Source organism: Peromyscus californicus, unplaced genomic scaffold (genome assembly GCF_007827085.1).
Source record: "Peromyscus californicus insignis strain IS unplaced genomic scaffold, ASM782708v3 Scaffold_8__1_contigs__length_139910024, whole genome shotgun sequence".
Classification (NCBI taxonomy): domain Eukaryota; kingdom Metazoa; phylum Chordata; class Mammalia; order Rodentia; family Cricetidae; genus Peromyscus; species Peromyscus californicus.
In genome coordinates, this window is record NW_026294606.1 from 88363860 (window position 1) to 88380672 (window position 16813).

The 16813-nt window shown below is 56.9% G+C and overlaps 1 protein-coding gene across 2 annotated transcripts in view; it reads right to left on the minus strand.

Annotated features, from left to right (window-relative positions):
• Zfpm1 (zinc finger protein, FOG family member 1) overlaps positions 1 to 10088 on the minus strand; it is a 60826-nt gene extending 50738 nt beyond the window's left edge. The window contains exon 1 of one of the 2 annotated variants that reach the window (XM_052728551.1): positions 10004 to 10088. Coding sequence is in view for 1 of the 2 variants with exons in the window: in XM_052728552.1 (XP_052584512.1) it covers positions 9436 to 9562 (127 nt within the window). In the remaining variant the exon portion in view is untranslated. Of the gene's footprint in view, positions 1 to 9435; positions 9679 to 10003 lie in introns of those variants that run through there. The other variant, XM_052728552.1, reaches the window with a different exon arrangement.
• Positions 10089 to 16813: the final 6725 nt, after the last annotated feature.

The following is a 16813-nucleotide window of genomic DNA, read 5'->3' on the forward strand; positions in this document are numbered from 1 at the left end:
GCAGCTGGGCCGAGCTGGGAGGCACGATGGCTGAAGACAGGCCTGGAGCCAATTGGGCTTCTGAGTGCTGCAGAGCAGAGCCCTCACAGCCGGTGGGCGTGGCTTTGCATAGGCACCTTGACATTTACTGAACTACCTATGGTCTAACCAGGCACTGAAGGGCAGCAGGGCACACAGGCAAAGCTTCCTGGTGAGGCTGCAGAGGCACCATGTCTGCTGGGCAAACAAGGCCACGTTGGAATGGAGATCTGCCCAAAGCTGTGTGTGTGTGTGTGCCAGGGGCTGTCACCAGTTCTGGAGGCTGGACACTATGGCCTGGGTATCTGTGTACCAGTGTCTTCTCTGAGTGGGGCCTGATGGACCTAACTGGGTCTGGCCACAGTTTCAGTGGCTGGACATTTGGTGACTTACCAGCCTGGCCTAGAGGCTGGGAGAGCCATCTCCTCAGAGTCGGCCAAGGGCTCCCCTCTAGGGCCCCTTTCTCTCCGCCCTCCTCCCTACCTTCCTTTTCAAAAACATAATTTATCTGTGTATTATCAAGAAATCCAGACACTTTAATCAGCGAGCTATGAAGTCAGAATTTCCATTCTTATCTGCGGGAGGAGTGGAAGGAGAGGAGATAGCGCGGATCGCTGGTGGGGAATGTTAATGGGCGGGAGCCCAGGCCGCTGGCCACCGAGACGTGGGTATCTCCTCCATTATCGAGCCGTATCTTGCCAACCATCTCAGTGCAGTAATGGGGCCAGTTCAACTTTCCGAGTTATCACAGGAGCTGAAACCTGCGCCGGAGGAGGCTGGGACCAGAGGCAGTGCAGGGAGGACCGGGTTGCGGCTGCTCCGGGAGAGGGCTGGCTGGCCAACTGGGTGAAGGCCTGGTGCCCATGGACTGTCCAGGCTGCCAGGCGAGTGTTGGGGTGCCCCTGTCCCTGGGCAACTGTACTTGGTCAAGCTGGGTATGGGACTCAATGGGGAAGACCAAGGCAGGAGGTGCTGTGGTGGCCCAGGAAGTGGAAGGAGGCAAGAGGCATAAAGGCAGCAGAGGAGTGAGGCCCAGTGAGTCTATACAGCGCTGATCTTTGCTAAAACCGTGGCCCAAAGTCACACAGTCGGGAACAATGTGGAGACCAGAGCTGGCTGTGATTGAGACCCACTTGAGAGCCTCGGACTCTGGGTTTGAAAATGGGTGTGGCTGCCCCCTCCCAGGGATCTATCTGATCCTGGAACTTTCTAAGCCTTGGTTTCCCCATCTGGGCCTTGAGCCCAGGTCTATTCAGGCTGGTGGGCGTAGACACAAAGCTGGGCTGGGGCACACTCAGCATGTGCTCACAGTCATACCTGCGATAGCTGAGTGTGGGGAGACTGGGTGGGTCACCCACACCAGTAGTGCCCAGGGCTTGGAGCCCCAGTTTCCTCTCCCATCACAAATTTCTGTGTGCCAGAAACCACAGGGGTCCTAGAGGGGTAGCTGTAGGCCCTGCCCCTCACTGGGGGCAGTCCAGCAAGGTGGGGATGGATACCTTGTTCCTAAACAGCAAAGGAAGTTCTGCAGGAAAGAGCCATCTGAGACCCCTAGCCCTGGCCTCCTTCTTTCCTCCTGGGGTGAGAGAATAGGGAACTGAGGCAAGTATAAGCCTAAGGGCAGATGGAAAGCTATAGGGCTTGAAGTCAGATGTCAGGAGGAACTGGCAAGAAGATGTCTTCGGGAGACAGAATTACAGACACGTGGGGACGGGCCATCAGCAGTAGAGGGAGGGGACAATGGCCCCTTTTCCCTCTTCACTGGCTCTTGCTGGCCATGTCTCCTCTGTCAGTTCTCTTTAATCCTTGTCTCCCACCAGGTAGGCATCATAGTGCTATGTGTTGTTAGGGAAACTGAGGTTCAGAAGGTTGGGACTCACACGAGGGCCCCAAAGCCGTACAGTGCACCCACCTGTATGGTGGGAGCAGACAGGGCTATGCATACCATCCCAGGCAGGCTCTCTTTCCATAGTGAGAACCTCATACATAGCTGTGAGACCCTGAGGCAGCATCTCTGATCCTCCATTTCTTAAGGACCAAAAAAAAAAAAAAAAAAAAAAGCACTCCAATCCTCTATTTCTTCTGGGTAAAAGGGAGAACCCCAACCAAAGGAAGTACCTAGAGAGATGCTTAGAGATGAGGAGAAAGTACTGAGTACAAGGGAGCACTCAGTAATGGTCAGTGATGGGTGACACCAGCTGCGTCTACTGCAGCCCTTGGTCAAGGCATGGGGACCAGTCTATACCTCACTGGCTCAGAGAGGCTGCAGAACACTCATTTCACAGTTGCAGAAGCTGAGGCTTAGAGGTCACTGCCAGCTGAAGCAGGCAAAGGACAAGGGGGTACTTGAGACGGTGGGGGGGGGGCGCTGCTGATGTGTCTACCCAATTCTGCATAACATCAGTACCACATTCTTGCCCAGAGGACTGCTGAGGAGGGAGAAGAGAAAAGCCAGCATGCAGAGGCCCCAGAGACATGCAAGATGGTGCGGTTGACACTGTGGGTTACAGATCTCTGCTCAGAGACTCTCCACCCTGGCCTCAGACCCAGCTTCTGTATTGACTGGCCTTGGGCAAGGCCTTGATGTTCTCACTCATAACAGGGGTGGGAAAAGGTCACCAGGGTCGTGTGCAGCACACGACACTCAGGCTTCTGGCATATGCCAACACCAAAGCCAACAGGACTGGCAGTGTCCACCCGGTAACAAGCCACCTGGCACTTCAGTGTGCACCTCCAAGCTCCCCTATGGCCACAACAAAGAGGTGCTCTTATTGCTCTTTCTGCAAGTAGAAACTGAGGCAGGAGAGGCCACTTACACATAGGTCTCCTGAGAAGCCAGGCTGAGCCTCCCTCCATGGGGGACCTGTCTGTGGCTGTCTGGCTTTAGGCAAGGGCTTGCTTGTAGCCTAGAGTTCACAGGTGATGGGAGTCATGCCACCAAGGGTCCCTTTGACTGGGTCTACTCTGAACAGCACTGTCCCTTAAGTACCTACTGTATACTGCCCCTGCTTAAGTGGTGAACACCACTGGACAGGGTAGGATCTGCTGTTTCCATTCTTCAGGTTAGAGAATCCAGGCTGGCCGAGCACTGGGATGACACTGAATGAGGCCCCTGGGAAGAAGCTGGGGCTGGGAACTGAGTATCCTAAAGTTAGTGCCATATATGAAGGATGAACGCACAACTGGAATGGGGAGGGTGGGGAAGGGTAGTCTCTGGCCTCTTGGGGACAGCCCTAGCCAGCACTGCAGGTATCACCAGGCACCAGTATGGGCTGCTTCTGTTTGCCTAGGCTCTCAGCAGCCCCTGTGGTTTGTTGGGCCCTGGTCAGGGCAGGTCTGAGCTCCTGGGCCTAGACATCCTCATGTGAAGTTGAACAGGGGCATTTTCCTGTCAGGCCATGTGACCTTGGCAGGCCCCATCCCTGTGGGGCTCACCATGCTCACATGTGTTATTAGTGGGGGAGCCAGCCCATGGGTAAGAGCTCAGCTTCCTGCAGGTTACGAGTGTGTACATGGCCCCTCAGTGGGGTAGAGGCAGCCAGCTGAGACATGGGGGGGGGGGGGCTCCGTTCAGGCAGTTCTGCACGCCATGGACAGCTTCTTGACCTTCCGGTGGCCCCTTGCTCCCCCATTCTGCCCATGCCTTCTCTCCCTCACCAGACTACCAGCTCCTCTGTAGATGGGCACTAACCTGGGAGATCCAGGGGTTCCACTTGGCTGCCTGGATCTGGACACTGTAGAGCACAGAGGGGAGAAGAGGACAGAGGTGTGTGAAGGAAGGTCACGGAAAGCTCTACTCTTGTCCTCTCTGACAAGGAATCGCTAGCTCACAGAAGGCAAGCTGCACCCCGAGGTTGCACAGTTCAGGTGCTCCCTTGACAAATCAGTGCCAATATGCAGGAGGGAGAGGCTGGCCAGTAACAGGGAAGATACCTGGACCCTACGTCTATTCCACACTGTGGGCCAAAGAGCAGGGCCCCTGTATGTAACATGCTGAGATCTCATGGGAAAGAGCCTGGGAACAGGGATGTCCCGTCTCAGTCAGACTGGAAACCAGACCTGACCTGAACATGAAGAGATGGAGGAGAGAGGGAAGGGAAGGGGGCAGTAGGGGGGAGGCTACAGCTGCTTTGGGAGACAGGCACTGTCACCCCCACATTGTGGATGGGAAAGCAAAGTTCCCGCTCTCCTAACAGGCTTTTCCCACAGTCCTATGGGCAATAAGAGGGGCAGAACCTCCTAGCAAACATCTGGCTTTGGGGGGCCCAAGGAATGGTACACAACTGAGACAGGCTTGTAAGAGCAGCCCTGTAAAAGCACTGAGGCTGAAGATGCCTGAACGGGGGCCCCCATAACTCTACTGGAGCCCAAGCCCCACTATGCTGCCTCTACCCCACTGAGGGGCCATGTACACACTTGTAACCTGCAGACAGTTGAGCTCTTACTTATGGGCTGGCTCTCCCACTAACGACACATGGTGAGCCTCATAGGGATGGGGCCTGCCAAGGTCACATGGCCTGACAGATGGGAGAGAGTGGGGTATGTATGACATGATTCCTGAAGACCAGTGATGCTGCTGTCCCTCACTTTGCCACACCTTCAGCCAGAAGAGGTCTGTAAAGCAATGTGTGTGTGCCTGTGGTCTCAGTGTCCCCATCTGTGAAATGGGAACAGGGACCATAGGCACCTCCAGGCAGCCTCAGGGGGATGGTGGGCAGGTGGGCAAGAACCAGCCAGGGCCTGAGTATGGCCAGGCAGCTCTATGTGGGCTGGGTCCATGGGTTTTGTGATACCAATCGGGAGGCAACAGCTGCCTCCGTGAGGCCTGTCGATGGCAGATAGGCTGGCCTAGAGTATTATTCACGAGCCGTCAAGCCCCGGGACCGTCTGGTTGGCATAGAAACAGGAGATAAGGGGCACAATTAATGGCATCACATTCCTCCTCCTTTCTCCCCAACTGACCCACTTAAATCGGTGCCATACTGGGTTCCTGTGACCTCCGGGGGGGCTGGGCCAGAGGGACTGGGTCCAGGGCTCAGGCCAGGGTAGGGCTGGGTGAGGCTTCCCCAGGGGCTGCCCTTGAGTTGAAGCATCTCAGATAGGAGCACCAGAATGGCAAGAGCAGCTGCAAAAGACTGCAGAGGCCTCCATTCCTCCCATAGGCCCACTGTACAGATGTGAAAATTAAGGACTGCGACTGAGAGCAGGCAAAAGCCAGAGGATGGTGAGACACCTTGATGGAGTTCCTGGTCCCAACAGCAAGGGGCAGTGTCCACTTCATACTTCCAACTCTGGCTTCACTACTTTCTGGGACACAAAGCTAATTTTTTAGCACTCAATTTCCCTGGAGATACGAGGTGAGCATGGGGCCTATGTAAGTTCTTTCAGGCCTGGCATAGGGTAAGCACTTAGTTGTCATCCGTGACCAGTGATGCTGCTGTCTTTTGCCCATGCTGTCCACCTATTGCCCTCTCACGCTCCAGGAAGGTAGGATAGCCACTGGCAGGTGGGATCAGAAGGCCCCACAAGAAATGGAGACCTCATGTGGGCTCCAGAGAGTCAGGAAAGGGTTCCTTAAGGAGTGCCTCCTGCCTTGGACCGCTCTGCATAGGCGCCATGTTTGAGCTCTAGTACTTTAGAGGACCATCAAGCACCAGGCCAGTGCTGATGACCAGGGCTTGGGACAGCAGGGTCAAAACCGGAGCAGGCAGCTCACATTCACTGAGCCCTGGATGACAGACACTGCCACAAAGGGCAGACATGGAGGCAGAGGAATCTCCAGGAAGTGTCATGGGCCACCAAAGCCCTTGAGGGGCCTGACCAGAGGCACCACCTATCTTACAAGGGGGGTGGGAAATGCTGTGTAAACAGTCCCTCTGTGTCCATAAAATACAGCTCAATCCCAGCCTCCTACTGGGTCTTCACTCTGTCTCTCCTGGGAATGGGGCTGTCTCCTGCTGTCAGCACCACTGGCCCTGTGGGTGGGTGTTAGGTGTTAGAAGGAGTTGGCAGATGGCTTCTGAGCTTGGAGCAAATTAGTCATCCTGTGGCTACCAATAATTTGCTTAACTGAACTGTAAGAATGTGTGAAAACACCTCCTCAGAGACAGAGGGCTGCTGCACCAGGCGGGACTCCTCCTCCAAGCCTGTGCCCAGTGACCTAGGTCTTTAAGCATCTGGGATCACTGACTCCTGCCTGACCTGGGGACTCCCTGTAGCCCTGAGTGCTTATCTCAGCCCTATTTTTCAAAGAGGGAAACTGAGGCCAGCCCTACATGTCAGTACCTTCCTGACTTCATTCTCACTTACTGGCATCTTGCCTTTCAGCTCTTCACATCCCCAAAGAGCCCAGTCTTCCAAAGCAGAAAACTGAGGCCAGGTTACTATTCATTGAAGTGCAACCATGCCTGGCCTATTCTTGGCACTTTAGAGGGCGGCTACTGAGAAGCGACCCTGACCCCAGACTTCTCGCCTGCTTGTGCCTCCCCACTTCTCTCCCTTCCTCATACCGTGGATAGAGCTGAGTCAGTGCTTGCATACAGCAGGTACTCAATAACACAGAACTGCATACAACAGGAGAACAAAAAACACTCCACTGCACACAGCACCCAACGAACTCTCAATAAACGCTTGTCTGCTCAGGCAGATCTATACAGAGCTCTCCGGATGTGTACCTGCTGGGCTTCCCAAAAGCAGTCAGGTCAGTGGAAACCACCTCGAGTTTTTCTTCAATAAACTCCACGGGAGTCACACCTAAGACTTGCCAGGAACCAAGAGCAACCCAGCATGATTCAGGGGAAACCACCCTTCGCAGGTGACAAACCGCCCCTGGCCTCTGAGTGCAACCTAATTGGAATGAGGGGAGGAGTGTCCTTTCTCTCTCTCCCCTCCCCGCAGGCAGCACGAAGTCAGTTTTCTTTCATTTTGATGGACTGTACCACTGGCCGCAGGGGGAAGATCAACTTCTTGCCGATTAAGAGTGTTTGGGAAAGTGTCCCAGATGGACGCCCCCCGTTGTTCCCTCTTTTGCTGCCCAGGCCCCCTGCTGCCGCCGGACGCCCCCACACTGCTGTTGCCTCGAACCCGGCGGGGCCTGGTGGCCGCAGATAAGGCGTCTTATCACTCTTGGCAATCGCCATTGGGCGGACTGGCCCGCGCTTAGGCCCCCCCTTATCAGAGCTCACATCGACTGGGCAGGAGGAGAGCTGGCGGGCCGGGGCACCAAGGGTCCCGAGCTACACCCTGCCCCTCGCCCCCTCCAGGGGCCCGGCCTATCATGTCAGCCATCTGGCCGGCTAGGGCCGCGCTCCTGCCTCGCCCTCCCCCCTCTCCCACGTTTGAAGTTAATAAATGGAAGCGCTATCGCGGCTGCCATCGGTTGCAAGCCTTATCAGCGCGGCACATCTATCTTTGCGCAGAACAAAAGGCGCACGGAGGCGCGGGCAGCTGCAACCCTGCTTTGGTGGGGGCGTGGAGGGCGGCGGCCCCCAGAGCTCAGCCTGCTTCCCCTCCGCACCCTGAGACCCGCCACAGGTGAGGCCAGCGCAGCCGGCGCGCAGCTGCGAGGGCCTCACGCACGGCCTTGGGCAGAGAGCGGGCGGGCAGGCGCCGCCGCTTGGTGACAATCAACGTTCGCATCTTAACGCGTTTAGATCTGCTAGGGGAGGAGGAGCCCAGGCCACGAGTTGCACAGAGAGAGAGAGCTCCGGGCCCCGCCCTCCCCCAGGCTTGCTCTCCTCCTCTGCTCCAGTCATGGGGTACTGTGAGGGGGTCGGAGGGGCTCTCCTGCACAGTCCCGGTCCCGGTTCTCAGAGTGCGGGGTTTCGCTGACCCAAGTGGGTTGGGCTCTGCTGGGCTCCCGCGGCCTTATCAGCGCTGGCGATCCGTTCCCAACCTGAGATCTCCCTGCCCTAGCTATCTGCATTTCTCATCAGGCTGAAACACACACACGCTCACGCACACACACATACACGCGAGAACAGAACCCGGCAGAGGCGCACAGGGGAGGAGGGGAAAAAGAAACCAGAGAACCAGCACAGATCGGGACCTGTGGGTGGCTTTAATACTTCAGTTGACATGATAGAAGGAGACTTTCGGAAAACAGGTCCGGCTCGAATTTGGGGAGTCGGGTTACCAGAACCCAGATTCCTGCCTCCGTCCCCCTCTCCCGAGACCTCAGTGGTAGGGACACCCTCACAGGCTGGAATGCACATTGGGTCCTGGTGGCAGCGTCATGTGGGCAGAGGAGGCAGCCAGGCGTCTGGAACTGGGAAGCCGGATGCCCCCCTCCCTTGTCACCTCGTGGGCAGCCCAAATGACTTGTTTCTCCCGCCAGGGGGAAGCTCCAGGGAGGAAGCCCCGCGCCCTGTCGGGAGAAGCGCGAAGTTATTATTGGTGTGGCGTGGGGAGGAGCTCTTCCTGTGTGCTTACTCGTTCCTAGTGCAGCCAAGTGGCCCCGCAACCTAGTGGCCCAGAGAGCACAAGAAGCTCCTATTGTGGGGGCATGGGTGATGATGTAGGAGTACAGGGCCTGCCCTACTCGGGAAAGTGCCCACGGAGGACCTGCGAGAAACTTGGACGCACGCAGGAACGACGCTCGAGTCCCTGAGGTCCCTGGCTGGTTCAGAAAAGCCCCTCGGATGCGGGGGTGGAAGGAAGGGTGCCCATGGGCACACAAGGGCACTATTTGCCCGCGTGGTGTTGTTCGGGGCAGTTGGTGGGTCAGACCTCCATATGTCCCCAAGCAGGCAGAGGTCAGATCGAAAACTCCAGAGTTGGGGGGCGGATAAAGGGGGTTTGGTCAGTCAGTGCCGAGCGCCTGGGCTGCAGCAGCCTCCACTACCTCACTCCCCGCAGCCACGCCGCTCTGCGGTCACAGCGCTGCGGTGGGCGCCGGCCCGCCCCGCGGCCCTAGGTACCCCTTATTCCCAGGTCTTTCTCCTTCTGCCTCTAGATACAAAGCCTGGGAGAGTCAAGCGCGCCAGATAAGATCACAATTTCAGCCCGTCCCGACAGAGCGATCTTATCAGGATGGGACTTGCAGAATGGAATATTTTAAACTTTATCTGAGCCCAGATCAGGGCCGCCCTATCGCCGCACCATCTCTGAGATGCGGGGGAGGTGCAGGCCGCGAGGTGGCCGGGCTCTGCCGGAGCCGCGCCCCCAGCCACTCTCCTTCCGGCTCTCGGGACCCGCCACCCTCTCGGGGCCCGGACCCCCTGGGTGCCCATGACGAGACGCGGGGGCCCTGCCCGCCCGCAGAGATTAGATTACGGCGCGCTTGGCACTCCGCGCGGGGGGCGCGGCGCGGGGTGAAGGTCGCGGGCGCAGCGGGGCTGGGCGGCCGCACAGGGGCGGCGCAGGGAGGCTAGGCGCGAGCAGGGGTCCGGCGGGCACCGCGGGCAAAGTTTGACTCACGCTTGATCTGCCGGGGATTGCTCTGTTTCCTCCTGGACATGTCTCCGGCGCCGCGCGCCCTCGCGGCGGCCGCCTCTAGCCCCTGACGGGCGGCGGCGGGCGGCAGGGGCGCGGCGGGGCGGCTCATGCCCCCGGCCCGTGGGCTCCACGGCTGCCTCGGCCCGCGCCCCCAGCCCGCCGCGCCGCGCGTGGGCCGCCGGCGCCGCCGCGGAGGCCCGAGGCCACGGCCCTGCGCTCGGGCGCGCGGACTGCCCGGCGGGCGGCGGGCTGGTGGCGGCTTCCCTGCTCCGGCGCAGACGCCGCCGCCGTTCGGCTTTTCTCAATGGAACCTGCGAGCCGCGAGCGGCGATCCCGCGGCCGCCGCCAGGGCGCTCCCGGCAGGCTGGCCCGGCGGGCGGGGCCTCCGCGTAGCTGGCGGCCGCCCCGCCTCTCGCCACGCCCCGGACCATCCTCCGCGGTCACGCCTTCCCGCTCCCGCTGGCCCCGCCCCCAGACCGTCCTTCCCGCTGGCCCCGCCCCAAACTATTGCTCATGGCTTTTCTGCTTGCCTCGGCTTCCGCGTACTCACCCAGCCTCTGCCTGGTTGTCTTTCCTCGCGCTGACCCCGCCCCTCAGCCAGTTCTTCATTGATCCCACCCCCTCAGCCCGACCTCCTCACATTGACCCCGCCCCCAGCCCATCCTCCTCACATTTACCCTGTCCCTCCGCCGCTGGATCGCACTGACCCCGCCCATCCGCCGTCCTCCTCACATTGACCCTGCCTCTGATCCTGTCCTCATCATGCTCTAGCCCCTCAGCTGTTCGGCTCATATTGACCCCGCTCCTTAGGCCGTCCTCCTCAGATTGACCCTGTCCCTCATTCTGATCTCTTCACATTGACCCCGCCCCTCAGCTCGTCCTCCTCACAAGAACACAGCCACCGCTGTCCACGACCTGACCCCGCCCCTTTGCTCGTCCCTCTCACAGGCCCCGCCCCTGTATTCCCCACCACCCAGTGCTGGCCCTGCCCCCAGCCCGTCCTTCCCGGTGCTAGCTCCGCCCATGTCTCGTCCTTCCTCGGCCTCGCCCCGCCTCCGCAGGCCCGCCCTTCTCCTTAGCCCCGCCCCTGCCCTGTAGTCTTTTGCTCAAGCCCGGCCCTTCCCCGCCCCCCACTCCAGCCTTACCCACGTCTGCCCAGTCCTCAGCCCTGTCCTCACCTCCTGCGGGCTGGCCCCAGGCCGCGCTGGCCCTGTCCAGAATTCCCACCCTCGGTTCTTGGTAGACCTCTAGCCCCCTTCGCTAGTTCCAGTTTCCTGAGGCTATGTCCGCAGGCCTGGTTAGGACTTGGAGACCTGTTCTGAACTGCAGCCCTGCAGCCCGGCAACACAGTCCCCTGGCTTGTCTGGCCCCGCCCCTCCGCTCTGGAGCCCCGCCCCCATGGCCTAAGTTATGTTGTCCCTTGCGTCTCTGCGTTCCAGGCAGTCAGCAGTGGGGTCCGAATGACCGAGGCCTGGACACAGAATTTGTGTTGTTCAGGACTTGGCATGTGACAGAGGTTCTGGTCTGGAAGGAGGCTTCAGTATGAGACTCCTGGAAGCGGCAACCCTGTGTTCTGCAGCTTCTGATGGTTGTGGCCTCTAAGTGGTTCTGTCTTAGGCCTAATGGGCTGGGGAATCTCAGGTTTTTCCCTCTTGAACTCAGACCTGTCTGGAAATCTGCGAGGAGCCAGGGGTCCATTGGCCTTCTTGCTTAACTACAGCCGAGGCCACAGTGGACATCTGCCAAGGAGATGTTGTCCCCAGTCCCCCAGCCTTCCCTGTTCATCCAGCCCCAAGCAGGCAGGTTTACAGTGCCCACACAGTCAAGAATGTACCTCGTGTTCTTTGAGGGCACTGAGAGGCGAGACATGCTCAGGATCACACAGCTGGAGATGGGAGTCATGTCCTCATCCAAATGGAAAGTTCAAATGGCTGTCATTGATGTCTGCTGTGCCTCTTCATAGCACGCAGGGAAACAGAAAGGTCTCCACAGAGAACACATCTGGCCCTCGCCTAGTAGACAGTCTTCAGCTGGTACAACTGTCACCATTCATGTCCCCTGGAAGTTTGCCAGATGCCAGGTATCAGGTGTTCTAGGTGTGAGACCTGTTTCTTTCCAGTTTCTGTTACTGGGGCCCTTGCAAAGAGGAGGAGAGGGGTGTCGACCTCTTAGGACTGTCCAGTGGGACAGGATGCTGCCCCCTCTCCGCTGGTCATTCAGGAACACCAAGGCTAGGACCCAAGAGCTGCACAGAGTTGCCCAGCTTCCCGCCTCTTCCCAAAAGGAGCTGTCCTTCTACAGCTGGAACCCCGCATCTGCTGGGTCTCCTCAGTCTAGGGACCCCAAGATGTTTCAGCACTGGACAAGGCTTACCTCTTGTCGGTTTCCTTGGGTACTGCCTCTTCTCAAGGGAAGGGTGCTTTACAGGAAGGGGCTCAGGAGCTGGGAGTCCTGGGAGGTGGCTAGGGGCTGGCATGTAGGGATGTGGTGAGAAGCTGGGCGCTCAGTAAGTTGCACCTAGGCTAGAGCTGCTGGACGAGATCTGTGTTGAGTTGGAATCTGAGAGTCGTGAGAGAAAACTGTGGTTTTCGATTAGTAATGTCTGCCTGGGATGCAGGAGAGTTAGATGACATCTCTTTGGGCCCTTCTTTGCCTGATGTGATTTATTTGTATGATGCTATGTATACAGAGTCCAGGCTGGGAGAGAAGGACAACACTCAGCAACACAGAGCCTGTCGACCAGGACAAGCTGCATCATTTGCGGGACCAAAAGCAAAATGAAAATACGGGACTCGTGTTTAAAATGAAGAGTCCCAGCATGGTGATAGCAGAATGCTGAACCATAACAGCTTCCCATCAGGGGCTGTGTGTCTCCAAGGTTCTGTGCCTAGTAGAAAGTCCTGCCTAAGCTTGCAGCTTCCTGAGTGCCTTCTTCCCCTCTAACTTCCCCAGGCGCCCACTGTGGGCCCCAATTTCCCCTGCTCTGAGTGTCCACTGGGAGTGGCAAGTTCACAGCCAGAGTCAGCAGGGAAACAGGATTGCTTCATCCAAGGACCTTGTGGTCACCTCCGTGTGGAGAGCAGGGCGACTCAGTTCTGAGCAAGGAAATCCTCCTGTGGTTGTAGGGACGCCTGCTCTCCCAGGGACCCAAGGCTTAGTAGTAGGTCCCCAAAAGCTTTGCTGAGAGATGCCAAGGGTGCCAGCACCCACTGTGGGCACACAGAACAGGGTGAAGGTTTTGTTACTGTCAGCATTCTCTGAACCCCTTCAGAGTTGGCTTGGGTTTTCTCCTGGGACCCTGTGTAGGTAGGTCTCAAAGGGTTATGCCATGGAGGAGGCATCTTCCAGGCAGAAAGCAGCAGGGTGGTTCTAGGACATATAATGCCGCTGTTTTGGTGATGGCCCAGAGATGTCATGGTTGCAGAAACTGAGGCTTGGACAGGCCCACATCCTTTCTAAGAACCCAGCTCAAGAGACAGAGAGCTGGGATGTTGCCTCAGGAAGTAACCTGGACACAGGTCCAATTGCCTTTGCATCCTCTTCTGTTGTTTTGAAGGGTTGGACCCTGGGAAGGACGCTGGTCTCCTCCTGGTGCTGGAAGTGGTCACAATTGCCTAGGGCTCCTCAGACCTCAGTCTCCAGCCCCCAACCCTGGGGGTCTAGGTTTAGGTCTTGTCTGGCCACAGTCCTCTACCTTATGGCTGGCTCCTTTGACTGGTGGGCATATTCTGTGCTGATTCACCCCTGCACTGGCTCTTGGACTATAACCAAGAGACTCAGAGCACGTTTTAGAAACTTATGCTAGACCTCGAAGGAAAAAGAGGATGCTCAGAATAGAATAATGGGAGGGTCACTGACACAGAAGCTGGGAGGCATGAGCATCCGGCTGACTATATGAGGCCAAAATGGGTGTGGGGAATAAGGTCTTGGGCCAGAGGTCGGGCTGCAAGATGACAGTTTGCACTGGTTTCTCAGTCCTTCCCAAACCCCACTTGCTACTGCAGTCATCCAGTCTCTGTGGCTTCTTCATCTTCTGGTGGCTCAGATGCTCTAGGACTTGGCTTTCTTCCCATCTCCTCTAGACCCCCTTGACTATCATCCTGACCACTGTCTCCAGCTCCAGCCGGTCCAACACTCACTCACATCCCCATTAGAGGCTGAAGCCAATGGGAGTCATGATGTCAACTACACAAACATTGTCTTAGCTGAGTGTGGTGGTACATGTCTCTAATCTCATTACTAGGGAGGCCAAGGCAGGAGGATTGTCATGAGTTCCACTATTGCCTTGAGTGAGACCCTGGTTTTTTTTTTCCCTGCCTTAACTACTAAAGGTCCTAATGTGGGTCCCAAAGTCCTGTGGCTACAGGGCCTTTGCATTAGTTGTCTGGGTGCTATGCATACCCTTCCCTTCCGTTGCCTGGTCCATCCTGCTCACCTTTCCAGAGGGAATCCCTGTCGTCTCTGTTCCAGCTTGTAGGGCAGCTGCAGGTAGCTCTTCAGCAGTAGGCACTTAGTCATCTCTCACTAGCAGTGGCAAGGAGGGGGTATCATGGTACCAGCCTCCATGGTGAGCATCCCATGCTGAGCACTGCCTTGTCCTTGTATCGATCATAGCAGCTTTCTGAAGGAGGAACTGATAGAATTACCATTTGCCAAGTGGGTAAATGGAGGCTCAGCAAGGTGAAGTCACTTGCCTGAGTCACACAGCAGGTAAGGGCAGAGCTGGATTCCTCCTGGAAAATGCCCATACTCTGCCTTAGAATGGATACTGAGAATGCTGCTTTGGGGGAGAGGCCTAGACCTTTCCCCTATCCCTTACCTGGGTCAGGCCTCTCTTCCTCTACTGCCAGTCATCCTGGGCCCTGGAGACACCAGGCAGCCGTGCTAAGGGCCCATCCCGACATTTGTCAGCGCCAGCTCTGTGAAGGGCTTAATTAACTTCCTGTTTCAATGGAGGATAATGAGTTTTAAACACCACGTGACTCCCTAAGGAGGTCAAAAGGCAGCCAGGATGTCAAAATAAATTAAGTTAGGAACTGGGAGGGCGCTGAAGGAGGCAGGTCTGGTGGTGCTGGCTCCCCAATCCGGCTGGCTGTCTAGGCAGTGTGGAACGTTGGTCTGTTTCCCCTGGCTCTGACTGGCTCTGGGGGGGAGGGCTCAGGCAGTCCTTGTCCCTGTTCATGGCCACTACAGAGGTCAGAAGTCAGCGGAGGGAGAAAGCGCTGGCTTGGGCCACCTGCACACGCCGCTCACCTGGCCTCCAGGGTCATGTACACAGCTGACAGCCGGGGACTGCAGGCTTATGCCTAGATGCTGTCATTGGATATTGTGAGCGTAAGCAAGATCCACCCTTCATGGTGCTCCTCATGTGACTTCTATTCCCCCTCCAGGCAGGGGTGTGGACAGAAATACAGCCTTTCCTGGACATCACCTACGTCTGAGCTGGAGGTCAGGAGAAACTGTTCCTTCTACACGTTTACCATTCCTGCTTCATCCCTCCTTCCTCTCTCACTTCCATTCTCCCTTCCTTCTTTTCTTCCTTCTCTCCACGAAGATGGTGGACCAAGTCTGGGGTTAAGCAGTGAACCACAGACACCTCTGCCTCAGGGGTGCGGGTTTAGAGAAAGAGGGAGACAATAGCCAGAAATAATGGGTGGTCTGGACCACACGGGCAGGTTAGATGCAGTGGGTGGCAGAGGAGAGCAAAGAAAGACTGTAACATGGTAACGGAGGTGGACAGTACTGGAGGGTCAGACACTCTAGCTCTGTGAGAGCTCTGGAAGGCTAAACGCAATGGGTAGCTGTAGAATACACTGGAAGGGTATGTGTCTTTCTGGGAAGCCAAAAAGGGAGACACTGTAGCTGGGGGTGATATGGTGTTGCTAGGATGCCAAGTCTCCCCCCAATGCCTATGTTGGAGTTTTTTTTTAATGTAGCAATGTTTGGGGGTGCTGAGACCTTACAAACTGTGGTTCAGTAGAGGTCCTTTGGTTACTGGGATCTGCACTCAAGAGGACAGGGAGTCCCAATCCTCTCTTGGTCTCTCTCTGCTCCTAATCAACATGTAACTTTTGTTTCTCCTGTGACTTCTGGCCATGGATGCCCCCCACTCATTACCCTCTAGAAATGGGTGGGTGCAGGTGCTTGCCCTGAACCTCTGGAGCTGTGAGCAAACTGGAGTCTTTCTTTTTTTAGCTGCATGGTTGCCTCAGGTATTTTGTTGTATGCAATGCAGAGCTGACTCACAGGCTTTCCTCAGCGTAGCTGTGGCTAGGGGAGGTTAGAGATAAATGACCAGAGTAAAGACAGGAGGCAAAGGAGGAGCTGGATACCCGCAGGAAGCCGGGTGTAGGCTGAGCAGGCCACACCCACCAACCCTCCTAGTCTCACCCACCTTCTGGCCACAAGACCTGCTTCAGCCAATGGGAAGTCAGCAAGGATGATGCCTGTACAGGCTTTTTAAAGCCTAGGGCAATGGACTGGCCTGAGGCAGATGTCTCTAGGAAGCCAGCTTCAGCTTTCAGCCACCTCAGCTGACTGTAGCTGCTGGAGTGAGGCCAGGGGACACAGAAGCAGGACCTGCTCAGTCAGCACCCAGAACCATACGTTGAATCCTTATTCAGCATTGACTACTGGGGTGTTAGTTATAGGGCAGCAGTCATGTATGGAGTGGGGTACTCAGCACCAGCTGTGGGACCAGCTGCAGATGAAGGCTGTGAAGTGGTCTGTCCGGACAGCCAGGGTCATCAACCATACTCTAGGTATGGGGACCTGTGGGATATAGGGTGCCAAGGAACTCAGGTCATGGCCAGCTATAGCCAGGTTGGATGTTTATGTACAGTGGCTCCCATCATTGCTTATGACAAGATTCTGGGGAACAAACTGGTGTTTTCAAGTAGAACTAAGGTAATAGACAAGAGCCCCAATATGCTAGGTGGAAGAAAGGACCGTGGCCTATTGCCAGGGGCCAGAAAAGACCCCTCAGAGAGATGGCTTCAACTGGTGTGTGTCCAGGATGTGGTCACGAGGTCTTTTGAGCACCCTTGGTGCAAACGAGAGCTGAGATTCTTGGGGTGGCTGCAGGCATGGACAGAGGCCCTGTGTCTTCAGGGCCTCTTCCAACCCTCAGCTGTGCTCAGGTAGAGGGGAGGGAGGTCTGTCTGGCAGTCACAGCTATCCTAGGGAAGCAGTGGACAGTCTGTTTGGAACACGACCTCAAGAACAAAGCTAGACCCACAGTCACCCTCATGGGACTCAGTAGGCTTGGAACAAGGAGACCAGCATCACCTGGCTGGGTCTTAAAACTGCTCTTGGCCTGCAGCTGCTGTGTGTCACTTGTCCCCTACTCTCCAAAGAGGAG